This window comes from Ursus maritimus, unplaced genomic scaffold (assembly GCF_017311325.1).
Source record: "Ursus maritimus isolate PB19 unplaced genomic scaffold, ASM1731132v1 scaffold_19, whole genome shotgun sequence".
In the NCBI taxonomy this organism is placed as follows: Eukaryota; Metazoa; Chordata; class Mammalia; order Carnivora; family Ursidae; genus Ursus; species Ursus maritimus.
Genome location: NW_024424341.1, coordinates 42154070 through 42176559, shown reverse-complemented (window position 1 = coordinate 42176559; position 22490 = coordinate 42154070). Strand labels below are relative to the sequence as shown.

The 22490-nt window shown below is 42.9% G+C and overlaps 1 protein-coding gene and 1 pseudogene across 1 annotated transcript in view; one reads left to right on the top strand and one right to left on the bottom strand.

Annotated features, from left to right (window-relative positions):
• The window catches only part of LOC103677297 (zinc finger protein 211-like), a 31189-nt gene extending 10074 nt beyond the window's left edge, over positions 1-21115 (bottom strand). The window contains exons 1-5 of the mRNA XM_040634379.1: positions 21083-21115; positions 20859-21037; positions 18723-18792; positions 18315-18441; positions 14973-16651 (exon numbers count right to left, since the gene is read on the bottom strand). Of these exons, the coding sequence (XP_040490313.1) occupies positions 15108-16651; positions 18315-18441; positions 18723-18792; positions 20859-21037; positions 21083-21115 (1953 nt within the window). The 3' untranslated portion in view covers positions 14973-15107. The remainder of the gene's footprint in view (positions 1-14972; positions 16652-18314; positions 18442-18722; positions 18793-20858; positions 21038-21082) is intronic.
• LOC103677296 lies at positions 5854-7165 on the top strand (annotated as a pseudogene).
• Positions 21116-22490: the final 1375 nt, after the last annotated feature.

The following is a 22490-nucleotide window of genomic DNA, read 5'->3' as shown; positions in this document are numbered from 1 at the left end:
TCAAATATGGATTGGTTAATGTTGATATTTTTTTTCAAGGGAATGAAAAAATATGGCATCTTAAAACAGTTTCCTTTTCTATTTCTTTTATTTTTTCCTAAATGTCTGGGTTCTCAAGTATATTAATATTCTTATTCAGTCATTTTTTAAAAAAAAATTATGACTTTACTAAAAAAATATGATATTGGATACCAGTTCACAATTTCTTGGCTGGTTGTTTTATCTGAATATATCCCAATAAAAATAAACAGATAAAATTATTTTTTTAAGTTTCTCAAAAGTTATTATTTATATGGATTGGTCACAAACTTCACACATAATGAGGTTTGTATACATACACACAAATATATATCTTAAAATTCACTTTGACATTGAAAGTAATGGGTTATTCTATTATATGTTTACGTTATTTGATAAATATCCAAAGTATTTCCATTTTTACAATAGTCAAAATATAATACCAGGTCAGTTCACAGAAGTCTAGCATCCAACTTTCTCTGCCCCATGAGGCCATCGTTTTTATAAGTTTTTTGTTAATCCTTCCATTAGTCCTCTTCAAACACTGTACTTATTTTTTATTTATACTGGTATTCTTTGCATTCTTAGAAAAACAGACCCTAGTTCACATGCTCGTCTGCATCTCACTTTTTTTTTTCACATAAGAATATATCCTGGAGGTAACTCCATACCTGCAGTGAGGAATTCCTCCACATTCACAGCGTAGAGAACCAGGGCCCGTTGTCCTCAATGTTTGCATTATTTCCAGAGCAGAACATTAGTGAGTGACACTCACACAGATACTCTCAATGCTCATTTACAGAGAGAAAAGCCTGTGTTAGGCTTAATGCTGGAATTGCTGCGCAAGATAACAAATTTTTATTATTTCTAATTCTTCTGACTTCAATTAAGATCAAATTCCACTAGATATTGCTGTGATGAGTTTTGCCAACTTGGAAACGGGGATTTTCTTCCTCTGTCAGGGTTTGGCATCATGGGTAATTCTTCACTCCTTTGTCTTTATAATTTAATTCTGTTTACTGGATACAGGATGAGACCTAGAGGCCCGATTCTGAACCAACTATTATTAGCTAGATCCTTGCTTCTTTTCTCTATAGGGATTCTTCAGGCAGTGGCAGTTTTTGAAAGAATTTGTGTCCTGGATGATGCAGAATTTAAACATATCTTTTTTTTTTTTTTAATATAGAATGGGCAGAGGGGTTTTCCTCAGCACCACCTCCCTCTTCAGTGGCTTTCAGGACAATGAGCTTTGCCCCCAATTTCTCTACATGGATTGAACTCAAAGGTAAATCCTCAAAGTGCATTGGCTTCTGATCAAACACACACACATAGACACATGCAAACGTGTACAGACAAGCACGTCAGTGCAAATACATACTCATACAGATACACACAGAGAGACATACCAACAAAGGATGCTATACTTCTTATTTAATTGCTTGCAAGGTGATATGTCAGCCAGGGCCAATTAGAAGAGAGAAACCACATCAGAATCTGTACAGTGAGAGTTTAATATAAAACACCAATAGGGCATTGCTGTAATGACAGATTGGTCCATAAAAATAAAGAGAGTCCTGAAACATATAGGAAGAGCAAATATTAGAAGCCACTACCCTTTGGGCTGAGATTGTGTAAGACATCCCCCAACCCCACCAAAGGACCTTTATAAGATCTTGTCCGAAAGGGCAGGTGGTGATTTATGGAATGACAGAGTTGCCTTGATGCCTCACCAGCAGTACTTCTGGGAACTGTCCTCTGGAAGTTGGGAGTGTTTGGGAAAGCTATTCTTGAGAGTCAGAGGTAGGCCACTTTAAAACTTCTCAGGAATGGTGGTGTTGGGAAAGCTGCTGGCTACCATGCACAGCAGGACCGGGGAGCTGGAGACCCGCACTGAGACTTCTCTGTCATTCAATGGTCCAGCTGTGTGCTTGCCCAAAAGGTACAGATTTCATTCTGGGATATGATCTCTGACTGCTCTGTCTCGGGCCTTGAGTTCCTTATATCCGATAATCCTATACTCCAGAGTTCTCGCTACTTTTTACCCTCCAATCCCTTGTTACTCCAGTCCTCTGTTTCTTTAAACTTTTCCTGTTCAAATTATGGCACAATAGTGACTCACTGACCTCTCCACTTTCTCTGTTCCCCCTAGTTTATATACAATACAGAGACCAGAGTGATCCTTCTAACATACAGGTTGGATCATGCCCCTCTCTATTCCAATACTATGTACACACTGGCTCACCATTTCACTTAGAGAAACTCCAAATTCTTTACAACGGTCTACAGTGCACGACATGACCTGGCTCCCTTAGCCCTTCAACCTCAAAGCTGTACACTTACTCCCTTCATAGCTGTGCTCTGTCCTCACATTTTCAGCAAAGATCCAGGCATGATCCTCTCCTTCACGTACTAGTCTGGTTATTTCATCTGTGTGGAACATCCTCCCATACATGCAAATCCCTCACCACTCAAAAATTTGCTCAAATGTCACGCCCCTGTGAGACCAACCCTGATGATCACATTTTACATTGCCATCCACTCTACTATACACGCGCATCTTTACCTGAATTTTCTACCGTCTGTATTTGGGTGACACAACTTTACAACTTACTATGAACCCCAATATTTCTTTTATTATTTGTTCTTTGTTTCCATCAATTAGAATGTGAGCAACACATTTTTGGTTATTTTCTGGTGTGAACACACATTTAGAATAGCGTCTGAAACAGATGAGGTGCTCAATAAATATTTATTCAGCAATCAAACAGCAGGTCACCACCCCTTTCCTTCTGTTTGTACACCTTGGTCAACTTTCTCTCACTTTACTTTTTCTTTTTTTTTTTCTTTTTTTTTTTTTTAAAGATTTTATTTATTTATTCGACAGAGAAAGAGACAGCCAGCGAGAGAGGGAACACAGCAGGGGGAGTGGGAGAGGAAGAAGCAGGCTCATAGCGGAGGAGCCTGATGTGGGGCTCGATCCCAGAACGCCAGGATCACGCCCTGAGCCGAAGGCAGATGCTTAACCGCTGTGCCACCCAGGCGCCCCTTCACTTTACTTTTTTCTTAACAGCCGAGTTTGTTTTTGTTCAGTGGTCTCAGAAATAAAAACATGCTTTGGAAAACAATTTTCATGGTAGCCCGGATGCAGCATAGCCATGGACTCAACTGAATTCTCTCACGTCTCAGAACCCAGGGACCTCTGCTTCCCACCGAGCCTTATCCAGTCACCAACTTCACCAACTTCTCTATTTCTATAGTCATTCTCTTTGTATACATTTGTTAATTAACATTAATAGCTTTATATAATTTGCTTACTTGACAAATGCTTTTCAGATATAATCTTAAGTCCCATACAGACCCTCTCCCACCAATTACAAGTGAAGAGATAATCACTTCCTAGCAAGAGGCGAAATCATGGAATCCCCACTCTTTATCTCAGGCGTTAGAATCCCCATCTCCACAGATGTACAGGTGTGCAGATCTCGCCACTGCAGCCACTGTCGTGGCAGCAAACACAATCTGGGTAGGTGGCTATTTTAAAAAACAAATATCAGAAACTCTGAAGAAATAGAATGTATTTCATAAAACCTAGTAAGAAACTCATATGAAAAAAACCCCCATTCTTCTTGCTTAGATTGAAACAAGTACTCTTATGATTAAAAGCGTCAGGGAGTTTTCTGAGGGATCCATACACTCTGTCACGCTCCTCTGCCTGCTTCAGGGCTCTCAAGCATATCTTCCTTCTTCCCTGTTACCCTGACATCTTCTCCTCTTGCTTCTGAATAAACAGACATGCAGACACTCTCATGACTTTCAGGGCAAAGACTTAACTCTAAATGGAAGTGAAGAACAGTAAGATAATGATTTTTTTTTTAAAGATTTTATTTATTTATTCGACAGAGAGACAGCCAGCGAGAGAGGGAACACAAGCAGGGGGAGTGGGAGAGGAAGAAGCAGGCTCATAGCGGAGGAGCCTGATGTGGGGTTCGATCCCATAACGCCAGGATCACACCCTGAGCCGAAGGCAGATGCTTAACCGCTGTGCCACCCAGGCGCCCCCAAGATAATGATTTTTTGTTCTCATCTGCAAGTGGACACTTGGTTTCTGGGTGGCAATTGCAGCTATATGCAGTAGGGTTTTGTTTGTTTTTAATCACTGAGAGCCTGTGTGTTTAAAGGAGTCTGTAATTACATTTCTCTACAATACCTATGATTGGCGGAAGATTATAAATCTCCAACTCCTGTGTGGAGATATGACTCTTTTAAAAGTGACTAACGATTCCACATTTAAGAGAGCAGAGATCATCAGGGACTTCAATATCCTCAGATTCTTGATGTTACTCTGACCTAGAAGCAGATTTCAAAATTACTGTGAAATTATAATTATCCTATAAATATGTAACCCTTTCTACCCAACAATAACTTCACTGTCCCTTCTGATCAATATGAAATTCTAGTGTGTTCACCCCTCACACACCCGTAGCATTAACAGGATGGTTTTTCTGACATATAAAGTTCTACCCAAGTAGCATAATGATGGATATTTCAAAATTCTTTCTCTGAGAGCACAGTGCACATAATTTAGCCCCTAACCATGCCTCCATGGCCACCATTCCCTTTTTTAAAAAAATTATGTTAGTCACCATACAGTACATCCTTAGTTTTTGATGTACTGTTCCATGATTCATTGTTTGCATATAACACAGTCCTCCAGGCAATACGTGCCCTCCTTAATACCCATCACCGAGCTAACCCATCCCCCCACTCCCCTCCCCTGAAACCCTCAGTTTGTTTCCCAGAGTCCATAGTCTCTCATGGTTCGTCTACCCCTCTGATTTCCCCCCCTTCATTTTTCCCTTCCTTCTCCCAATGTCCTCCATGCTATTCCTTATGTTCCACATGTGAACCATATGATGTGAAACCATATAATTGTCTTTCTCTGCTTGACTTATTTCACACCATTCCCTTTTGATTAAGGGAATAAAATGAGTCTCTTATTTTTGCCCTTGAATGACTACACTTGAGCATAAGAGTGACCGGTGATCACAGCTATTAAGGAGTCAGAGACTCCTCAAAGTTGTCTCTGATTTATAGAAACTGTATAAACCCTCACTCCACATAAAACGACATTTTTGTTGGAGAATTAAATTCATTTTATGTTTTCTTTTCAAAATTATTTCCGGAACTTTCCCTTGGTTTAAAATTCTTCTTTGAAAAAGTTCATATGTATATTCTACTACTTTTTCTTAAAATTATCTCTCAATTTTTTTAAAAGATTTTATTTATTTATTCGACAGAGACAGAGACAGCCAGCGAGAGAGAGAACACAAGCAGGGGGAGTGGGAGAGGAAGAAGCAGGCTCATAGCAGAAGAGCCCAATGTGGGGCTCGATCCCAGATCGCCGGGACCACGCCCTGAGCCGAAGGCAGACGCCCAACCACTGTGCCACCCAGGCGCCCCAAAATTATCTCTCAATTTTAATTGCTGTTATAAAAATCACAATTGTATTTAAATATTTTGAACAAATCCACCTGCCTATAAAGTTAATGTGGAAGATTATGTCTAAATACCCCACAGCTCCCTCCTTCAATAACCCAAGGACTAAGGGTTGCTGTCAATTAGTGCACATCCTTGGAGAAACATTTTTATTTATTTACAACTACTTAGTAAAATCTCTTTTAGATAGCCTCTCTCTGCCTTTTGTTTGCTTTTTTAAAAATTTTTCAGGGGCAGGGAGAGTGGGGGAGGGGCAGCAGGGAGGGGGAGAGAATCTTAAGCAAGCTTCATGAGGTGGGGCTTGATCTCATGACCCTGAGATCATGACCTCAGCCAAAATCAAGAGTCGGATGCTTAACCAACTGAGCCACCCAGGCACCGCCTTTTGTTTGCTTTTAAAGACATATTCTGAATGCGCTTTATGTGGGGGGGGAATGTGGTTAATGAAAAGCCCCTCAGGAAACATGAAGATAGTAATACATATATTTTGAATTTCCTCCAGATCTTCAACTCCAATTAAGACCAATTTCCACTTCAAAAAAAAAAAAAGACCAATTTCCACTTGATATTGATGTGATGGGCTCTTTCAACTTAGAAATGGGGATTATCCTCCTCATTCAGACAGGGGTGAGGATCCTGGAAAATTCCTTCCTCTTTGGTCTTTATAAATTCACTTTGTTCACTGGACACAAGTTGAAATCCAAAGACCTGATTCTCAACCAACTGGTCTTAGCCAACTCCTTGGTGCTTTTCTCCAAAGGGAACCCACAGACCATGGCAACTTTGGGATGGAAATACTTCCTGATGATATTGGATATAAAGTTGTCTTTTATGCACACAGAGTGGGCAGAGGAGTTTCCCTCAGCATCACTGCCTGTTGAGTGGCTACCAGGCCTTTAAGATTCATTCTAATATCTCTAGGGTAATGGAGCTCAGAATATCTCCAAAGTGCATTGGCTTCTGCTATTTCCTCTGCTGATCTTACATCTCCTGTTAAATATCTACCTTCCAGTAAGAGTGACTGGGCCACTGAACAGCAAAAACCTTAGTTTGAAAAAAAACATCTGTCTACTGTTCTGGACTACCCCAAGATAAATTTATAGGCTCACTAAATTCTGTCGTGTATTCTTTCTTTGACTTTGTGTGTTTGAACCTCAGGATCTGGGCCAGTGGCTCCATGGTCCTTGTCTTGCTCAGGCACAAGCAGCAAGTCCAATATATCTGCAGCCATAGCCTTTGTCCCAGATCTTCCCACGAGGCCAGAGCCACACGCACCATCCTGATCCTGGTGAGATCCTTTGTCTGCTGTTACTCTCTCTCTTCCGTTTTGTTTCTTTGCATAGTACTTATTTTGAGTCCAAACCAGTGGCTACTAAACACTGCTGTGTTTGTAGCATTATGTTTTCCAACATTCAGCTCATTTGTGCTCATCAGCAGTGATATGTACGTCTCTCAGTTCTGCTTTGCCTGCTGGACAAGGAAAACAATTTTCCTTAATCTGGTAAAACAGTTGTATATCTTTTCATCTGTGCAGATAAATCTATTTTTCATTTCACCCTTTGTTACTATATAGGGGACTATTTGGTGCTAGTTACAATTCCAGGAATCTGTGATATCCAGTGATTAACACCCCACTCTCATACAGCTATAGTGGAGCCAAAATAGATTTATACAACATGCAATGATTACTTAATATACACATGCTATATTCCTCAACTAAATTCAAGATCCTTTAGGAGGATATAATGTATGAAAACTACTAAGTTTGCCAAACATAAGTAAAACGTCCCCTATATCTAGCATAAAACAGGGTCTTTTAATAGTTTCATTTTACTTTTTAAAGATTTTATTTATTTATTTGACAGAGAGAGAGACAGCCAGCGAGAGAGGGAACACAAGCAGGGGGAGTGGGAGAGGAAGAAGCAGCCTTCCAGCGGAGAAGCCTGATGGGGGCTCAATCCCATAACGCCGGGATCACGCCCTGAGCCGAAGGCAGACACTTAACGACTGAGCCACCCAGGAGCCCCTAGTAGTTTTAATATATATATTTTTTTTCCTAAACATAGATGGATGAGGCTGTATCTATCAGGGAAAATATCTGGAATGGCCCATGTGGGGAAAGCACATGCAACTTAATAAACAACAGAACTATAGTATTTGTGGCAGAATACCATAGATCAGACAAGAATTCTAAACTTTGTCCTAACAATGGCAACGATCAATGAAGGGACATCACCTTTGCTTTTTAGATGTCATTTAGTACATACGTAATTAAATGTGTTTTATTTTATTAAACTTCCTCTGATTCCTAATTTTGATTAAAATATTTTGATTTAATGGTTCTCAAACCTAGAGTTTCCAATCTTCAATCACTGGCTTTTATTTTTAACAAAAGGCAAACTTTCAAGAATGTAAGTAAGCATTTTCACTCTACTTCTCACCTTTATTATTAAATAGAAGAGATTTTTCCCCAGTGATCTCTTTTCCTCTATTTAATTCAGGCTGTTCATATTGTCTTTAAGGATTTTAATTTAATCTTTTAATTTTCCTGAAGACTCCAGGTAATTTTACAACTATTTTACAGTTAATTTTGATAAATCCTAGGACTGAATGCTATGTCTTTGAGAATGTATAACCTTTTATTATTTATTTACACACAGAAAATGATGACATTTATAGGCCTCAAGTCCAATTAATTTTTTTTAAAGATTTTATTTATTTGACAGAGATAGAGACAGCCAGTGAGAGAGGGAGCACAAGCAGGGGGAGTGGGAGAGGAAGAAGCAGGCTCATAGCAGAGGAGCCCGATGTGGGGCTCGATCCCATAACACCGGGATCACGCCCTGAGCCAAAGGCAGACGCTTAACCGCTGTGCCACCCAGGCGCCCCCAATTAATTTTTATAAAAAATTCATGCACTGTCCAACTGTTTCTTGAGCTTAAGTTTACACAATAGTCTATGATGAGGACTTTTCCTTCCCATAACATCCACTCGCACAGGCTCCGCTCTCAGGTCAGGCTGTGTTTCTCTAAACCATCCTGATTTAAATGCTTTCTAATTACCTCCGGAGTCACCAACCAACTTCTGTCCTCTGTAGTCCTAAAGTAATTCCTAGACCAATTAATTCTTGAATAGTTGTTTAGAAAACACTATATATAAAACTGAACCTTAGCCCAATGACACCTAATTCATACAGTTAATCAATGAAGTCACAAAAGATACAGTAGTTTCCTTATCTATGACGACCGCACCTGTGACGCAGGCAGACACGCCCCACAGGGAGCTCTCCCAGGCCTGTTCCAACGCCTGCGGTCAGTTCTTTGCCGACCTGCACGCCTGTCCCCTGACCTTGTTGGTCTGTGGGTTCTACAGCAGATTTCGTATTTACTAAGAGTGGGTCTGAAATTATTTTATTTCTGTGGTTTTACTAACAAGTTATTCGTGCAACTCAGCTATAAGCTAAGTATCCTCATGTCCATCTGGAGATGAGAAAACAGATTTACAACTTATAAACTCCAGCCATCATTCCAGGTACAACTTGACTCAGACTCGTTTGTCCAAGTTCTAGACCGTGTTCTTAATGGAAATACTTTGCATCCAAATAACTGTGATCATCCTGTTTTTGAAGCTGAGTGAATCATTTTGGGAAAGTTTTTTCTTTTGCATTTTATGGATTGATCTGTATTTCACCTGATTTTCAGCTAATCTCCCTCTGGGGTCTGTGAGGAATTCATACTGATACCGACTGATTTTGTGTTTGTTTCATGCCTTGCCTCTCATGAGAGACCTCATTAGAAAGAAACCTGCTAGTTAAACCTAATATTCAACCTTTTTTTTCTTCATTTTCCATTTCCAATTTTTTTTAAAAGATTTTATTTATTCATTCGACAGAGATAGAGACAGCCGGCGAGAGAGGGAACACAAGCAGGAGGAGTGGGAGAGGAAGAAGCAGGCTCATAGCAGAGGAGCCTGATGTGGGGCTCGATCCCACAACGCCGGGATCACGCCCTGAGCCGAAGGCAGATGCTTAACCGCTGTGCCACCCAGGCGCCCCTCCATTTCCAATTTTTATTTTCTCTTTTCTGCTCTCTGGGCAGGTTATGTGTAATTCATCTCCATTAAAGTCTTACATTTTATTGTTTTTGGTTCTATCACTTGAGGACCACACTTAACATTTATCCCATTTTTCTTTACATTCTTACTGTGAAAGACAACATTGGTACAGGGAATATATATTTAGAATTTAACAAGTGTTCCTAAAATGGATGCTTCTGTATCTGCCACTGAGGGAAATAAAGAATGCTAGTAGTGCCCTGCCGTGTCAAGTGTTCCATCCCAGACATGGTCTACACCTCCTCCAAGAGTAACCCAACATCCAGAGTTTTAAAGTCAGCATCTTTTGGATTTTAATAGTTTTCCTTACTATGCATAAATCCTAAAACTATAGTTTGGCTCTGTATATCACTGACATTTATATGATGGACTCATACACTATGTATTTGTTTGATCTTATTTCTTTTGTCCAATGAATGTCAGTATGATTCACCTATGCTGTTCAGTGTGTTTGTATCATTGATTTTCATTGCTGCTGAGGGCACCGTTTCATAATCTGTCTCTATTCTACACTGATGGACCTTTGTATTGCCTTCAAGTGTTGGTAATAACAACAATGCAGCTGTAAAAGCTTTTGTTCGTGTGTTTGGATACACATCAGAATGTATTTCTTTGGAGCAGCAGTTCCCTTCCACACCAGGTGTGGATATCCAAATGTATGTGGATCTCCTTCTAAGCTCTACATGGTCTCCTCTGATCTGTACGTGTAGCTCTGTGCAAATATCTAACATCAAACTATCATTTCTAGTTTTATAACAGGTCCTAACTTCTGAAAGAACAATCCACCTTATCTTTTTTCTCTTTCTCTTCTAAATGTGCTTTATTTTTCTGTGAATTCTGAGTTTTATTTTATTATTTTATTTTTTTAAAGATTTTATTTATTTATTTGACAGAGAGTGAGACAGCCAGCAAGAGAGGGGACACAAGCAGGGGGAGTGGGAAAGGAAGAAGCAGGCTCGCAGCAGAGCAGGGAGCCCGATGCGGGGCTCAATCCCAGGACCCTGGGATCATACCCTGAGCCGAAGACAGACGCTTAACGACTGAGCCACCCAGGCGCCCCTGAATTCTGAGTTTTAAAAACTTACTGTCAAGTTCAACAACAGTAACAAAAATCAGAAAAACAAAAACTTAAAAGCATTTCAGCACTCAGAAGACTTTTTCTCTTAAAACTACTAACTATACCAGAATTTACTTTGAAACTGTGCTATGTGTACAAAATAATTTTTTCTTTTAGATAATAAAAAAACATTATGAAGATATGGATTATCCTTCCATGCCAGCCCTATTTCACCACCCTGCTTGGTTTGTCTTCTCTGAATATTTGTTTTTAAGATAGTCATTGTGGTAGATTCCCAGTTTGGAAAAATAAATTCCAAAGTTTAATATGCCCACAAATATTTTTATTGCTTTTCTTTCAAATGGCATATTGGCTGAGGATATTTTTAAAAAATTTCTGCTTACTTACTACTTAGCCCAGTCTATCTTTCTTAAATTAAAAGTCTCAATTAATTTATTTTAATTCCAGTATAATTAAGGTACAGTATTATATTAAGTTTCAGGTGTACAATATAGTGAGTCAACAATTCTATACATTACTCAGTGCTCATCATAACTGTACTTTTAATCCCCATCACCTATTTCACCCATCCTTCACCCACCTCCCCTCTGGTAACCACCAGTTTGTTCTTTATACTTAAACATCTGTCTTTTTTGGTTTGTTTCTTAAATTCCATGAGTGAAATCATATGATTTTTGCCTTTCTCTGACTTATTTCACCTAGCATTATATCCTCTACATCCATCCATGCTGTTGCAAATGGCAAGAATTCATTCTTTTTAATGGCTGAGTAATATTCCAGTATGTGTGTACATTTTCATACACACACACACACACTCACACACACATCTTTATCCATTCATCTAGACACTTGGGTTGTTTCCATAACTTGGCTATTGTAAATAATGCTGCAATAAACATAAGGGTGCATGCAATCTTTTCAAATTACTGTTTTCGTGTTTTTTGGGTAAATAGTAGTGGAATTACTGGATCATATGGTAATTCTATTCTTAATTTTTTGAGGAATCTTCTGTTTTCCACAATGGCTGCACCAGTTTGCATTCTCACCAACAGTGCATGAGTTCCCTTTTCCTCCACACCCTTTCCAGTACTTGTGTTCTGTGTTTTTATTTTAGCTATTATGACAGGTGTGAGGTGATACTCATTGTGGTTTTGATTTACGTTTCTCTGATGATTACTGATGTTGGGCATCTTTTCATGTGTCTGTTGGCTGGCTGAGGATATTCTTGGTATATAATCTTTACTTCAATACTTTTAAAGTTTTTATTTCATGGTAACACTTGCACTCATTGTGAAAAGGAATGAGCTCAAGCTGATTTTAGTTTCTCTATTTCTCTCACTGTACATGTGTATAACTTTCTCCTGTCCTTGATTCTCATTACAATGGCTCTAGGCAGCATGTGTTTCCCTGTTCTAAACATTCCCCCTCTGTAATTTTCTCCTTCTTTGTGTTGTATTATCTAGATACATGTCTACTTCTTCTTTAATGTTTTAGATTTTTAGCTTTCCTTTAAAATTTTTATTGGCTTTACCCCTTTCTGACTGCTTTTGTGATTTTCCCCATCGGAGAAAAAAAAATTTTTTTTTAAAGTAAGCTCTATACCCAACGTGAGGCTTGAACTCATGACCTGGAGATCAAGAGCCGCATGCTCTACTAAGTAAGCCAGGCGCCCCTGATATTTTTTATTTTAGTTATATAGACATTTATTTATCCTACGCATTGTGTACTTTGTGAAACCACTGTATTCAATGTCCAATATTTCCACATTATCACTTTTACATTGTATTATATTACTAATATCCTCCTCACTTTGAAAGTAACTATTACACTTTATTTAATAGATATATTAGTCTGTTACAAAAGATGTTTCTCCAGTGTTATACATAGCCCCTTTGACAATGGTTTTGCTTACAGGTAACTTTGAAAGAGAAAGCCAAAAGGTGACTTCTTTACTAGATAGGAAAAAACTAGAAAGTCATGGTAATGAAAAGGTGTGGTGTCAAGCAGTCATGCAATCTTTATGCAGCAGCAGCTGCTAGGTTTTGCTTGCCAATCTGCCATATATATGGCTGGAAACCACAAGGAAACCACAAGCCCAAATGGATTGAGAAAGATTATTCCTTAAACAGATAGCATAAGAAAGTCAGCAAACATTCTGTCACCTCCTGCTATATCTGTCACATAGGACACCACCAAACTAAAGGGACCAGATTACAGGCAACATGTGCGGTGGGACTCAGTTGCGGAGGAGCCTATTCAAGCCTGGCTGTGAATGGTTTAATATCCTTGCAGATGGACCCTATGGTGGAAGGGATTAAGTGGAAATTCCAATGACTCACAGGAACCAAGAAGGTAGTGAAACTCTCATATACCGTTGGTACGAAATATAAAAAAATAACCATTTTAGATCAGTTCGGCAATTTCTTAAAAAGTTAAATATTCACCTACACTATGATTCAGGCATTGCATTCAGAGATATGAACACAAGAAAAATGAAACATGTATCCGTATAAAGATTTATATGTGTGAATCTTCATATAAGTTTTATTTGGAATAGCCAAAACCTGCAAACCCAGATGTCAAGGAACAGATATGCGGAACAACAAATGGCAGTACATCCATACGACAGAATACTCCTCAGCAACGAAAGGAATGAACTTTTTAAATCTCAAGGTAATTATGCAGTATACACGAAACCAGAAAAAAAGAATACTTTATGATTCCAATCATATAAAATTCTAGAAAATGTAGTCTACTATTAAGGCAAGTAAATGTAGTCTACCGTAAAGAGAACCAAAGAGGTTAGGGAGAGAGATTAATAAAAATTATGAGGTATACGTGTGGGACTTACATGTTCATTATCACAATTATGATGATTTTGTCAAATCTTATCAAACTATACACTTTAAATATGTGCAGTTTATATCATTATAACTTAAAGCTTTAAGCAATGGTTCAAAATAAAAGTAAGGATCTCTCCCACTCCATATTAAAAAAAAATCAGGTTTGGCAACATTCTATTATCTCTATCACCTCTCTCCTAATGCTTTGGGAGGGATGTCTTACTTAAGTGATAGCAAATATTGATGAAAAATGGAGGATGTTTCCACCTTAGTCACAAAGGCCATATCACTGGACTAAGAGATCTCCCTTCTCTCTATCCTTGTTTTCCTGCATGTGTAATAACAGTCTTAAGGTCAACAGCCCAGAAAGCTATAGAAATCCACAAAACCTTAATTTCTCTGCCAATGACCTCAGCTATTCAAGATACAGAGGCCGGGAGGTACACGCTCACCCAACATAGCCACAGTCACTGGAATAGCTGTGGGTGCACTTTTAGAAGAGGGATGTTCCATCTAGTTTACTGCAGGCTCCAGCACTTCCTATCAATTCAATGTTTTCTCATCAATCATGATCCCCCCTAAGCCCTTTAGTGTTAAAACCAGTGATACTACCCTACTAAATTCTGGGCATCAGGGCACGTGGCTCTTCTGAAGGAACTGGGGAAGGAAGAGATTCCCCCTAACCATGTGGTCATTACATGATATGCACTATAAATAAAGGAACCAATCCCAGAAACACTGGGGATTGTTACAAGTGCCTGCTCTTCAATGTAACCTCTGGGCTCACAAAAAAATCTTGGTTTCCAGGCTGCATATTAGTTGTACAAAGCCTGCAGTCTTTCCTTGGAGGCCTTGGGCAACAATGTGAACTAGGCCAAAATTGAAGAGTTATTCTCTGCCATCACACTTTGTCTTCTGAGGCACACCGAAGTTGGGTACTCTCACACAAGCTGTTTACCCCTTCATGATGTTTTCAAAGCAACATTTAGTGATTAAAGGTGGCTTAAACAATGAGGCCTTTATTATTGCACAAATAATAGCAAGGTGAGGCAGGCAGTTTATGGGTTGGTGACATGGAGACTGGAAAAATCCATCACAAGTGTCATATGAAAACAATGTCCCTGAAAACAAAGTGTCTCTGCAAGCCACCAGTAGAACCCAGACAAGGTCTTCTGGGAGAAAACTGGTCAGGTATACACATTAATTAGAGAGAAGGGCATGACATCACTCTAAAGGCTCAGGCTGCTCATTATTTTCTCCAGACAGAACATAGAGATCTACTTCCCTAAACATTAGGGTAACTGATGTATACCATGGGGGCCTTTCAGGCAGTAGAGCTGACTTATACCACAAAAACTGGCAGTCACCAAGGACCCCAAGCTGGTTAGGAAGCACAGTATGGTTCCTAGAAGCTTCCCACATACCTGGAACTTACATGGAATCTTCCCTGTGGTGTATATTCAGATGTATGAGTCCAACTTCAGGAAGATGTCTCCCTTCCAAAGGCTCTCTTCCAATGTCATTGTATCAAACACACTGAAAGTCTGCTCCTTGCATGGCTATGGCTTTGCTGTGTGAACTTTCTGGTGCCCAATGAGGTGCGACTTTCGACTGAAGGCTTTCCCACATTCACTGCACTCATGAGGTCTCTCTCCAGTGTGAACTTTTTCATGTCGGATGAGGTTACACCTTCGGCTAAAGGCTTTCCCACATTCACTGCACTCATAAAGCTGACCTGCATTGTGAACTTTCTGGTGCTGAGTTAGAGCAGACCACTGACTGAAGGCTTTCCCACACTTGCTGCACATATATGGCCTTTCCATGTGGTGGTGGACTTTCTGGTGTCTAATGAGGTTAGACCTACGGCTGAAAGATTTTGCACACTTGTTGCACTCGTGAGGCCTTTTTCCGATGTGAACTTTTTGGTGTTGAGCAAACTGGGTGTCACCGAAGAATTCCCCACATTCCCTGCACTCATGAGGCCTCTCTCCAGTGTGGACCCTTTTGTGTTGAATAAGGTCAGAGTTGCGGGTAAAGGATTTTCCACATATCCTACACTCATAAGGTCTTTCTCCAGTATGAACTCTCTGGTGCTGAATGAGGCCAGAACTTTGGCTAAAAAATTTCCCACATTCCCTGCACTCATAAGGTTTTTCTCCAGTGTGAACTCTACGGTGTTTAATGAGGCTGGAGGTGTCACCAAAACATTTTCCACATTCACTGCACTCATAAGGCCTCACTCCAGTGTGAACTCTCTGATGTTTAATGAGACTGGAGCTTTGACTAAAGGATTTCCCACATTCACTGCACTCATAAGGCTTTTCTCCAGTGTGAACTCTCTTGTGTACAATGAGGCTGGAGCTCTGGCCAAAGAATTTCCCACATCTGCTGCACTTATAAGGCTTTGCCCCAGTATGAATTCTCTGGTGTTGAATGAAACTGGAGATGTGGGTGAAGAATTTCCCACATTCAATGCATTTACAGGGCCTCTCTCCAGTGTGGACTTTCTGATGCTGAAAGAGGTTAAACCTTCGGGTGAAGGATTTCCCACAATCGCTGCACTCATAAGGCCTTTCAGCAGTGTGGACACTCAGGCGTTGAGCAAGAGTGTATTTGTGGCTGAGGGTTTTCTTGCATTCACACCAACTGTAACGGCTCTTCCCACTGTGAATAGCTTCCCCACACACGGTGCAACTGTGTGGTTTCTGCCCATTATGAGTGGCCTGGTGTTGGCGCTTGCCTGAACTGGAGAGGAAGTCCTCATCAACCTCCCCAAAGGTAAAGCACTTCCCTGACACATGGGACCTGCAGCTCTTCACAAATGAAGCCCATTTCAACAGTTTCTCTCCACTGTACTGCTTCCCATGCTGGTGAAGGTTTGCAGTGAAACTGACTTGTTTCCTACCTGTGTAAGATCTCAACTGGAGATGTGTTCCCTGATGCAGAGCCACACCCAAAATGTCTTTTAAGACCAGACAACATATCCCACAGGGGTGTGCCTTCTGGGGATATGGGCCTGCATGGTGAGTCCTGACCTGTGACACTCCTACAGAAGCAGCCTGCTTGGAAGGTGACTTCCCATCCTCTGCTCCATGCCAGTAACCTGAAAACAGAGAAATTCTAATGAAGTATACATAGGCAGTAGTGGGAAGAGGCAACACCATCATAAATGTGTGTCCAACACAGCAATGAATGTGCTGATGGCACGTTTCCAGATGAAGGAGCTGGGGTGAAGGTAAAGAAGCTGCTGCTGTGGGGCACCTGGATGGTTCAGTTGGTTAAGTGTTTGCCTTAGGCTTATGTCATGACCCCAGGGTTCTTGGATCAAGCTCCACATCTGGCTTCCCACTCAATGGGGAGTGTGCTTCTCCTTCTGCCCCTCCCCCCAACTTGTGCACTTGCAAATAAATAAATAAAATCTTAAAAAAAAAAAAAAAAAACCAGCTGCTGCTGTGCAGTACTGGGCCTCTCCAGGTCAGACAGTGAGGGAGGCCTCTCCAGGTGAAGAACACAAGGATGGGATGTGGCACAGGCAGGAGGAGCAGGATCTATAGCTCATTCCTCTGCTAATGACTTTCAGTAAATCCTTGCTGACAACTGCACAGAAAAGTGTATCTAAGCTCAGGAAAATCCAAGTGTAAGAGAGCTGCTGTTTAAGAACTATGTGAGTAGGGGCACCTGGGTGGCTCAGCTGGTTAGGCATCTGCCTTCGGCTCAGGTCATTATCACAAGGTCCTGGGATCAAGCTCCGCACTGGGCACCCTGCTCAGCAGGGAGTCTGCTCCTCCTTCTCCCTCTCCCTCTGCCCCTCCTCTCACTTGTGCACTGTCTGATAAATAAATAAAATCTAAAAAAAAAAAAAAAAGACCTATGTGAGGATATGTGCAAACTTCATGATACAATATGTGTAGGCCGATGTGAGAAAGCACTATAGAGGAAGCAATAAGAGGAACTGGTGACAGGTGGGATTCCGGAGAGGTGGGAATTAACCAAATTTAGAGCAGAAATGACAAGTTAGCAAGTGTCAAGAATGGGGAAGGAAAAGTGGAGATGAGGTGACCAATGGCCACCAGTGGAAAAGGACAGGTTTCTGGTATGATCTGAACACAGTCCTGACAAGCTCTCTCCTACTTAACAGTTCTCAGGGCCAGGGCTCCTCTGAGACCACCTTGCTATGGCTGGAGTCATTTCATCCTGGGAAGCACCCAGGACTCTCCTCCATATCCCCTGGATCGGGAACTAAATGGGACCTGCATGATGCAAGTTCTAAGGGAAAAGTGGGACAAATGAATGGCCAGCACTGGCCCAGAGCAACTTAACACATAACAGACCATAGGAAAGAAAAGTAATATGACAAAAAAATCCTCAGAGGAGGATCCTGTAAGAACTGCCCATAGTCCACATAAGTACTGCCCATGTCAGTGACTACCATTCCTGGAGCAGGCAGGGACAGGAAATGTTATCGCCTATAGACAGGGGGCAAAACCTGAAGCAGAGAGGTGCTGTGGACTTGGACAGAGTCAGCCAGACAGTTGAAGGGTGAGCAAGGTGGAAACCATTAGCATAACTGCAAGACTACTGACCCTGAATCCTTCCCAGTGAGGCTCTGGGGCAGTGCACTCAGCCCAGCCCTAAGGACTGCAACTAACCAGGGAACTGGGGAGGGAGCAGTGCCCATGTTTGTAATGGGAGAGATATGGAGCCATCCCTGGGATAAAAGCAGAGAGGCTTAGCCCAGGTCCCTGAGGACGGAATGAGGGCCTTACCCAGGGCAGTTACAAGTGCAAAGTTCTCCAGCATCACATCATGGTATAGGTGTCTCTGAGCCTCATCAAGGAGACCCCATTCCTCCCAGGAGAAGTACACAGCCACATCTTCAAATGTCACACTGTCCTGTCAGGACAGAGACAGATGAAACCCTGAAGAGCCCCTCTCTCAAGGACCCACAATCCCTTTCCCCACAAAATCACCCCATTGGCACCACTGGTGGTCTCTCCTCATGGTTCCATTAATCACTGTGTTCAGACCTCAGCAACAACAGCAGGTCATCGGATAAACGGCATCTAAACTCTGGGCCTGGCACATAGGGCCCCAACCCTCCCGCTAAGCAATACCCCTGCAGTGCTCCAGACTAAGCGTCCCGGACTCAACCAAATTTGGGCTTTCCCTTCAACCTTAAGTCCCCAGTACCAGGACCCCAGGTCCATTAGTTCACACTCCCTGTCCACATGCACATCTCTGTACCTGTGATGCAGATCGTACCTTTTACGTCTCTGGAGCCCACAGATGCACTCTTTCCCCTACCACAACTACCCCCCTGCCCCACAGCACAGGCATCTCCCTAGATTCTCCCCATATCAGTTGGCACACGGCATCAAGACAGTGCTTGCTTGGCAAACTCAAATGGAATCCAAATTTATCCAGACCTCTGATGCCTTCCACTACCAACTACCAAGGGCAGTCCAGAATCCTGCTAGGAAAGCCTCCCCTTCATAGAAAGCTGGCTCTGTTCTTCGCTTCAATCTCACCAACCAGAACTACATGCACATCTCAGATATCTCTGGCCCTCTTCAACTTCTGTGCTGCCCTTCCTGTCCCCTCCAGTCACACCTAAACATCATTCAAAACCCAGCCCCACTGGTCCCCTACCCCAGGCCTAATAACCCACAGATGACCACAGTGGACTCTGAAATAACCTATCCTGACTGAAACATCTCATGCCCTACCCAAGGGTCACCACAAAATCCTGGGGAACATCACCCTGCCTCAATTACTCCTATGCCTCCACATTCCTCTCACGTTCACTTTTCCCTTAGAAACCTTGGTCACCTGCCAGATCATCCTACTGCCCACACCTCCCTCCCAGTCCACTTTTCTCCCTCATGTGTGTACCCAATAGTCTCCACCTTCAACCAGATGCCCAAGCCAGAGGCCCCGTTCTTGGCCCACACCATCTTCTTCTTGGACTGCTAACAGTATTACCACCAGGACCTAAAGATTCCCCTTCCTCAGTGCAACCCACAGCTCCACCCTGGTTGACACTGCAGCAATCACCTTTGGGATGGCTCCATCCTGAGACCCCCTCCCTACCAAACCGTGTGTGCAACTGCCCACTTAATGCCTCCACTCAACAGTCTCTGAAATGACTCAGGTTTAACATGGCTGAAACAAACCTCCTAATATCCCTACTGAAAACTGTTCCCACTACTGACTACCTCATCTCAGTTGATGGAATTTCCATCCTTCCAGCTGTTAAGTCCAAAACCGATGGGGTCATCCCCAGCTCCTTCCTTTCTGTCCTTCACCTTCCACATCAAAAAGTCTGGTTGGCCCTACTTAAAAAAAAAATGAGTCCAGGATCCAACCACTTCTCCCACCTCGATGGCCACCATTTACGTACAACACCACTCACCTGGCCTATTACAGCAGGTTCCTTCCTGGTCATCCTTATCCCAGAGTCCATTCTCCACTGTGCAGCCACACAAGGCCGAGAAGACCTTGGTAAGATCACTTTACTCCTACTCAAATGTCCTATTACCTATAGAATTGACACCTGACCTCAAAGGCAACCATTCCAGCCCTGTTCCTGTCCCATTTCCATGAGGAAAAAAAAGGAAACCTTCAGTTACCTTGACACTCCCAGCTAAATTACACCTCCAAATATTTGCACATATTGGTACTGTTCCTAGGATAACCTTCCACATCTCTTTCAATTAGTTGCCAGAAATAAGAGCCCTTCCATATAACGCTCAGCCTAGACTCAGGACTCTGTGCCTGGAGTGTCTCCAAGGTCTCCCAGACCCAAGGACTGGGAGAGTGGCAGGCAGAGTCCCAGGACACCTTAATCCCCAAGACCATTTGGGAGGGGTCAGGACCAGTAAGGGACTGAGACCCTCCGCTGACCCATGTTGGCCTCATGAGCATTTCTTCAGCCACAGAAATCTGTGAAAAGAGCCAGGCCCTAGAGGAAGATAACCATGGCCAGGCTCCATGGGCTCAGATCTCCCCATATGCCTGCCCAGCCCTGGAGCCAGGTGACCTCCGCTGACTGTCTAACCTTTGTGCCTCAATGAGGACTCTGACCAGGGGCGTCACCTCCTGGCACCTCACTGTCCTCATCAACGCCCTTCCAGTCTATTCTCTTTCCCAGCAACCTTCGGGAAACTTAAAACCCTCACAAAGATCGTGTCCCTCCTTTCGCCAAAGTCCCCCTTGGCGTCGTGTCCTCACAGGAAAGTACCTCACCTCGGCTAGCCAGTCCAGGCGTGACTCTGCCTCACGCTCTCTGTCACCTGAGGGCAGAATCCTACCGTCTCAGGCCCCCTCCAGCCTCTGCCCCAGCCGGCCCCTCAGCCCGGAGCCCGCTCCCGCAGCCAGCACGCCGGCGCTCACACACGGGGCCCCAGTCCACCGGCGCCTCCCTGTCCCGGACACAAGGGCCTGGGCTGCATGGACCCGAGTAGGCGGCCCCCACTCGGGCCTTTAGAGTCTAGGTCGGGGAAGGGCGGGGAGGGCCCGGGGGACGAGCGTTTACCTGAGCCGGGTGCCTGGGCACGACGGCCGCCATCCGACTCTGGCGAAGCGGACACCCGGGCCCGCGGTCCCGGTCCCGGCCCCGGCGCGGGGCAGCCCGGGCGGCGTCACCGAGCCGTAGACCCAATCTGTGCGGTGGGCCAGTGCGCCTCCCCCCGCCCCTTCTCTGATCCCGTAACCTCACTCCCAAACCAGCGCCGCAGTATCTCTAAATCAATGCACGCCCTAGGAAGCCAAAATGACCGCCAAGAACAGGACGCCAGAAAGTCCCGCTCCAATATGACGTGTTGCACAGAAGTGCCCTCTCCTGAGCCTTCATTGGCTCAGCGCCGCTTGCCGCTCGTACAGAGCATTCTGGGTAATGTAGTTCCCACAGCTCTGCAGACTCAACCAATACTGTGTCCACAACTGCCTCCCGGGCAAGTCAGGCCGCACCGCGAGGATCGCTGGGAAATGGCCTCTCCAACGTGAGACTGGAGCTTGCCTCCTTAAGGAAGATGAGCACCCATACTCCTGGGTCAGTTATTGCAACTGATCGCCAGAGTGTTTAGAAACATGTTATTTCGGGGCACCTCGGTGGCACAGCGGTTGAGCGTCTGCCTTCGGCTCAAGGCGTGATCCCAGCGTTGTTGGATCGAGTCCCACATCAGGCTCCTCCGCTAGGAGCCTGCTTCTTCCTCTCCCACTCCCCCTGCTTGTGTTCCCTCTCTCGCTGGCTGTCTCTCTGTTGAATAAATAAATAAAATCTTAAAAAAAAAAAAAAAGAAAGAAACATGTTATTTCATCCTCCACGAAGCCGAGCTTGCTTAAGAAGCCAAACATATTATTTCAGATTCCCTCAAAAGGACACAGATCCAAATGGACATATCATTCATCCGTTAATCGGTACAAAACGTGTTTGCTCCGTAGCTGGAAGCTTATAAACATCATGCTATTGCTTTTCGAATGCACGTACCCCGAAACTTTGGAGTCAGTTTTGTTAGTTCCAGAATTTTATGTCAGGGGCAGGAGAGAAGACTCGGGATAGGGTCATAGCAATGAAAATAGAGGAGGAATGGATGTTGGCCACTCTAAAGCAGGTGGACAACGGTAAGCCAGGCTCTGGTCCCCTATCTTTCCTGCTTAAATTATCAGTGATTGTATCCAACCCAGTAAGCAGTACTGTTTTATCCATAGCATATTTCTTACTCCATATCCTGAAATATATTCAATTCTTTTTACGAAATGATAATGGCACAACTTATTACCACGGCCAATGACCTACTACTAACAAAATGTATGCTTCTTGTTCTCCTCTTGCTCTAGATGTATCGATAAAACTAATGAGGAAGAAGACAGGGAGGATTTGAGGAGAATAAAAATTAAATTGAGAAGTTGAGTAAATGTTTAAACTGAAAGGAGGGGAAAAG